The sequence below is a fragment of the Macrobrachium rosenbergii genome, chromosome 12, assembly GCF_040412425.1.
Source record: "Macrobrachium rosenbergii isolate ZJJX-2024 chromosome 12, ASM4041242v1, whole genome shotgun sequence".
Lineage (NCBI taxonomy): Eukaryota > Metazoa > Arthropoda > Malacostraca > Decapoda > Palaemonidae > Macrobrachium > Macrobrachium rosenbergii.
The window spans coordinates 82,897,145-82,903,662 of record NC_089752.1 but is presented as its reverse complement, the minus strand read 5'-3'; the positions used below and the strand labels follow the sequence as shown (position 1 = coordinate 82,903,662).

The 6,518-nt window shown below is 41.3% G+C and overlaps 1 protein-coding gene across 8 annotated transcripts; it reads left to right on the top strand.

Annotated features, from left to right (window-relative positions):
* The first annotated feature begins 2,650 nt into the window (after positions 1 to 2,650).
* On the top strand, positions 2,651 to 6,170 carry LOC136843741 (uncharacterized). Of its 8 annotated transcripts, none has more exons than XR_010854658.1 (6): positions 2,651 to 2,781; positions 3,632 to 3,780; positions 4,076 to 4,290; positions 4,436 to 4,467; positions 5,210 to 5,369; positions 5,663 to 6,170. XR_010854658.1 is itself a non-coding variant. In XM_067112398.1 (5 exons), the coding sequence occupies exons 3-5, from the start codon at positions 4,114 to 4,116 to the stop codon at positions 5,803 to 5,805; spliced, it is 480 nt and encodes a 159-aa protein (XP_066968499.1). In that variant the 5' UTR covers positions 2,652 to 2,781; positions 3,632 to 3,780; positions 4,076 to 4,113; the 3' UTR covers positions 5,806 to 6,170. The 8 variants fall into 8 exon arrangements, 6 of the variants coding, with proteins under 6 accessions (XP_066968499.1, XP_066968498.1, XP_066968500.1 ...); XR_010854659.1 differs by having other exon boundaries at positions 2,672 to 2,781; positions 3,635 to 3,780; XM_067112398.1 differs by lacking the exon at positions 4,436 to 4,467 and having other exon boundaries at positions 2,652 to 2,781.
* The last annotated feature ends 348 nt before the right edge of the window (positions 6,171 to 6,518 follow it).

Genomic DNA, 6,518 nt, shown 5'->3' with positions numbered 1-6,518 from the left:
TCGAGAACTGTGGGTGGGGGCAACATTGACTGCCGGATCTTCACAGCGCGGCTTCTGGGGTGCCCACGGCCCATCCCTGGCGGGGCGGTGGGTATGTCTGTGGGCGGGTTTTGAGGGGGGACCCTGGGGCATCTGCCTGCCTCCTCTCAGATTTCGCTGTCTAATAGGAATGCTGGTTTCAGTCTGTCGATGGAAACCCAATCCTCCAGGCTGTGGATGTCGATGAGATACACCTTGGGGGTCCTGTCGATGACTCAGTGAGGGCCCCTGTAGGGTCTGGTCAAGGGCGGGCGGCGGGCGTCTATCCTGACGAAGATGTAAGTGCAGGAATCCAGGCCGGCTGGGCTGTAGGTATTGGTTCTGTCCATGAAGGTCTTATGGCAAGGCACGAACTTCTGTGCTAGTTCCCTCAACCTTGGGAGGGGGTTGTCTGTGCCATTGGCTGATGGCGGGAAGAATTCCCCTGGAACAGCTAATGTTTTTCCGTAGGGTTTTTCTGCGGGGGACACGTCGCCATCTGCCCTCGGTGCAGTGCGGAGACCCAGCAGGACCCAGGGGAGCTGGGCCTTCCAGTTTTTGTCAGTGCAACGTGCCATTAGAGCTGCCTTCAGTAAGTGGTGTGCCCTCTCTACCATGCCGTTTGCTGCGGGGTTGTAGGCCGTCGGGCGGTGAAGTGTTATACCCATCAGGCGTGCCAGGGAGACACAGAGTTCTGACAGGAATGCTGAGCCTCTGTCCGTAGTAATGGTGTCTGGCACCCTGAAGCGGCTGATCCAACTGAAGAGGAGGGCTTCTGCACAGGAAGCTGTTGACGCCTCCTCCATAGGTGTCGCCCCTGGCCAGCGAGTGGAGTGATCTATGACTGTCAGGAGGTACCAGGCGCCTCCAACTGCAGTAGAGGCCCAACGACGTCTATGTGGATGTGGCCGAAGCGCTGACAGGTTGGGGGAAATCACCAATGCCTGATTCTGTGTACCTTGTGATCTTGCTGGTTTGGCACGGGATACAGCTCCTCGCCCACTGGTGGGCATCCTTCCTGATGCTGTGCCACACGAACTTTTCTGTCATCAGGTGCGCCGTTGTATGCCCTGATGGATGGGAGAGTCCGTGAATGATGTTGAACGTCTTCTTCCTTGAGGCGGGAACCAGGGGGCAGGGGCAGCCGGTGCTTGTGTTGCAGAGAAGCATTGCGCCCGAACCTCCCAAGGGCACGTCCTCCCACTTGAGTGCCAACAGTGCCGTCCTGTAGGCTGCCGTTTCCGGGTCTGCTGCTTGCTCCCTTGCCAGGTCCTTGTAGTCTATGCCAAGGTGGAAGGAATTGATTCCCACCCATGGGTGTCGGCTACTGGATTCTTCCTGCCGGGGACATACCCAGCCAACACATACACATGGGGCCCATATGGAATTTCCATGGGTATTGGTGGGATTGATTGGCATGGGTTGGTGATGGGGAAATACATGGGTTTCATGTGGAACTCAGGTGGGTTTCCCACAAAATTAAATATTTTTCTATAGCGCTAAAACAGCACAGGAAACTGTCTAACAACCGAGAAAATTAACTTAGAAATAATTATTTTAATAATGTACACGTGATTTGGCAGACAAATGATACATGGGTACAACGTGGGTCCTATGTGGGTTTCCCACACAGATATATACACTTCCTCCATTTATACTTCAACAGTGAAATATACCGTCAGAACGAACTTAAAAATTATCTTTGGGGCAATTCTTTTAAGATTTACATGTTGTCTGGTGGATGAATATGGGTACAGCGTAGGACCTATGTGGGTTTCCCACACAGATATAGACTTCCTCCATTTATACTGCAACAGTGAAATATATTGTCAGAACGATTTTAAAATTATCTTTGGGGCAATTCTGTTAAGATTTACGTCTGGTGGACGAATATGGGTACAACGTAGGATCTATGTGGGTTTCCCACACGGATATAGACTTCCATAGATTTCCTCCATTTATACTGCAACAGTGAAATATATTGTCAGAACGAGTTTAAAATTATCTTTGGGGCAATTCTGTCAAGATTTACGTCTAGTGGACGAATATGGGTACAACGTAGGATCTATGTGGGTTTCCCACACAGATATAGACTTCCTCCATTTATACTGCAACAGTGAAATATATTGTCAGAACGATTTTAAAATGATCTTGGGGGCAATTCTTTTAAGATTTACATGTTGTCTGGTGGATGAATATGGGTACAACATAGGACCTATGTGGGTTTCCCCCACTGGTGTACTACAACTGAAATGATTGTTTAATTGTAGGCAAGAGAAACAGGCAATTGGTACAGATTGTAAATTAGTCTGTATGGCAGTGGTATTTTTCGCGGACTGCCTTACCGTAAAATCAAAATTCTCTTCAGGTAACGTTTATTTTGCCAAAATGCTTGAGCAACATCGAAATATGGCCAGCGGATAGTTTTCAGTTGTATCAAATAAATTCTCTTGTTCACACTTATAATAGAAGCAGAGAATGAAAAAAATAATAAATTCATTTATTTTCTTTCTACTACTACCATAAATTTCCCATTTGGGTGTATCTTTATTTTCCCTATGTTACTTCGTTTTATTTTCTTTCTCTACCCTGATTTCCTTCGGTTAAGTCCGATAGGAGTGAGCCGATACAAAGGCAATTCTCTGTATAAGAAGAAGAAGAAGCTAAAAGTAAACTGGCGGGCCAAAACAAAACAACTATGACGGGTAAAATTTGAGTCTTTTTCACTATCTTCTCGAGCTACCGTGTAACCGCAAGTCGAAGGTAAGATAATATCTACTATGTCTTAATTGCACTTGAATATGTTGTGAATATTTGCTAATACTACCGACTAGTTATCCAGACTGATACCTTCCGTAATGTGTGTGATGGCAAGTTAAGCTAGGTAGCCTATATGTATGTACTAGCGCTGCTATAGCTTTGCAATACTGGGTAGGTAGCTAGACCTACCTTGGTACTATATTCAAAGTTTGGCTTGCCACGTCTCCAAGAGGCCACTTTAGCTAATACTTCGCTGCCACAGCTGTAAGCAGAAGCACCCTAAAGGTATGCAACATAGGCTATATATGGAAAGTGATGTACTGTACCTAGTAGTAGGCGGCTAGGTGCTGTGGTGGCAGTGCAGTGGTGTGTAATTTGGGATAAAATCCAATTGTGGCGGGAGTAAAATTTTGGCCAAATAGATTTCCCCCAACCAAAAACAGTATCTGCCACACTCGACCGGCACCTTTTTTATGTATTAGCTATATGTAGCCTATATTTTTTTAATTTTAGTTTAAGGTAGAAGCTAAGCTAGCTATAGCTAGGCTACAGAGGCGGATGTTATCCCTGGTGGCCAGAACTAGCCTATTGACAAAAATTCTGCAAATATTAGCCTCGGCTAGCAGCTGATAGCCTACTACCCTACTGTGCCACTTGGCAGATATGTCAAAATAGCCCAGCCTAGGCCTACTACCTAGTCAAAATTTTACAGAAAATTCAATAGCCTAGTCTAGTTTAGGATCAAATTCACTGTCAAATAGCCGTTAACTTTTACACTTTAAAATATATTACCTGAAAACCTATGGGTCCAGCCCCCCCACAAAAAAATCCAGTTTCTTACCTCAACCCCTAGCAGGACTAATTCTCTTGAAGATTTACACATCCTCTCATCAGCTGCCACAAGTTCTACACCCAGGTCTTCATTTACTTCAACCCCTAACAGGACTAATTCTCTTGAAGGTGTGAGCATCCTTAGAAATGTTGACCAACACCCTGACCAAAGTAAGTTATTCTGTATTACTCATTAATGGATTATCAAGGGATTTCATATAAAATACTTGGATGTTAAATCTAGTTTCATTGTGATGTCTCCAATTTTATTTAGTTAAATGATTATTGGCAAGGAGTGACACACTCAGTTCACTGTATGCTGTCATAGAACTTTATATTTCATGACAGAAGTTTAATAACTATGATACTTATATTCAGGAACTGTATATTATTATGTCTGAACAGACCTTTAGCAGTGTTGAATTATAGTCAGTACCATTACTAATAAACAATCTCTTTATTTTAGGTGTGATTTTAAGAAAACTGGCTGCACATATCTATAGTATGAAGGAGACTATGCAGGTACATACTAGCATGCTGCAGAACCTCATAAAAAAAGTGAGTGGGGTTGTTACAGAAGCTGCAACACTGCCAGAAGGCTTAAAGTTTCCTCTTGAAACAGTGGACCAGCTCGAGGAGATGGAGACACATCTGATAGATCCAGGTGTGAGGACTGGCCTGGTAAGTGTGATAATGGGAAATTATCATCATTAATAACTTGAGAAATAAAAAACAAACTATTTTGGGGGGGGGAGTGATCATGATGAAATTTGACTTTTCTTATTGTCAATGATTTTTTGATAACTTTTTTTCCTTTGTTGAACAGATTCACAGGTTATGGTACGTAATATGCATTAGGTATGTGTATACATGAAAATGCTGTTTTGTTGTGTGATGCTTAGTGCCTGCTTAGTCCTTTTGGTTAAGTTTTGTATATAGGTGGAGGTAATTAAACATAAGGTAAAGGTGCAGGATACCACATCTTGAGTTAGTTCCTGCAAGTAGGAATGTTGGTAGGGGAGAGGATGATCTGGATAAAAATGTATGATTGACTGGTTCTGGTGTGCATCTTTTTTTTATGTTTATATTGATTTATATTGGCACTGGACAAACAAAGGAAGCAGGGCTGTTCTCTTCCTCCTCTTTACTTGATGCTTGAGGAAGGCTGAAGGGGGTAAGGAAGAGGGTGATCAGGAGACTGTTCAAAACCCAGCCCATCATTCCTGAGACCCCCTTCCCCCCTTCAGCCTAAGGGTTACTGCTTTGTGGCATGTCATTGCATGGTGGGGATGTGTGGTACCATTTTAAGGCGATTCCTGCTTGATATAGAGAAGTAGTACGTAACAATCATTCTTGCTTTTATTAGACCTGTTTTTAGGGATGGGATAATATAGCAGTTGTTTCTTTACTTGCTGTACAGGGGCATTCCCCTAAGAAAAGTTTTTACTTTGAAGTGAAGAAAATAAATTTATTATCAATCAAGTAATGATTATAACATAGTGATTTTTATTTTGTCTTGGTTTCTGCAAATAAGGTGCACTGTTTTATCAAAAAAATACTCCTTGCATGACATCTAAATTGTTTTATTTTTTGGTTTCAGGTGAATGTTCTCAGTGAGATTGGAGGGAGGAACATTGATGAATGTGTGAAGCGAGTAATGAAGTTCATAATAAGTGACACATTGGCCACAAAAATGAATATGTCTGGAATGAACAACAAGAAGGCATTTGGTCCCACAAACTTATTCGAGGCTGTTTACAGTAAGTATTTTTTCAATTTTTTTTTATCTATCTATCTTTAAGCCAACACTCACACAAGGGTTTATTAACTGTAATTTAATAAAATGGAAAAAAGGAAAACTGATAAGTAGAGGTGGTAGACTTGCATTATCTTTAGTGGTACCATAAACAGCAATAAAACATGTCACAGCGTGCATTCACTACTTAGCCCTAGTAAATCTTATCAACTTATTTGTCGTTTTGGCTATTTGATTTTACTTTTGTGAGTTTTGGAATATAATTTAATAGTTTCAGGTATTTTTTTCTGATTCTAGGAGGAGTGAAAAGGCACTCACAAACGTCAGATTGTACGAGAAGAAGTGTGGAGCATGCAGTGGCAAAATGGTTGATAGGGGGAAGAAATCGCAGTGGCAATCGCATCCGTAGGGCTACTGGTGCAACATTGTCTGCTAATTAGAGTAGATATGTATATCTTATACAAAGGAAAGTTTAATTACATCAAAAGTAGGTTTCTTAGTTTTGTTTACATTTATTAATTAGAGAATATACCAATGTTTTTCTGTCAAAGGAATTCTGTATTACTTCATAGATATATCCTTGTGTTTACATAATATTGATTAGTAGATTTTGTTTCACAATGTTCACAGTATATTTGAGCTTATATTTTTGTGACATGGAATAATTTTATAGCAGACAGTCACATATAAAAATGTCAATTTTATTTTGCTTTAAAAATCAGATTTTGTTTTTGAGGACTTGTTAATGTGGAAATAATAGTATTCCATTTTGAAGTATGTATATATGAATAAAGTTAAGTTGAATTGTGTGATTATTATTCATATACCTTTGAGATAAGTATGACCATTGATATTGGGCTTTAGACATTTTAACAGCAAGTGAACATCAGAGAAAACTCTAGTTATGCTACACTTTTTGAATACCAACATCACTGTTTCATTTAAAGATAAGGGTACTAGTATACTTCTATAATGTAGATGATTTCCGCTGCTTTCCGTTTGCTAATGACCATGGGCAAAGCCCTTTAGCAATGATAATGCACTAAATGTAGGGTAGGGTAAACAACTGAGTGGTGACATAGGGTCCACCTCTCCTGGAATGTGACCATCTTCCCAGAAAAGTACTTGAATACGTTGCCATAACGTCCCGTGG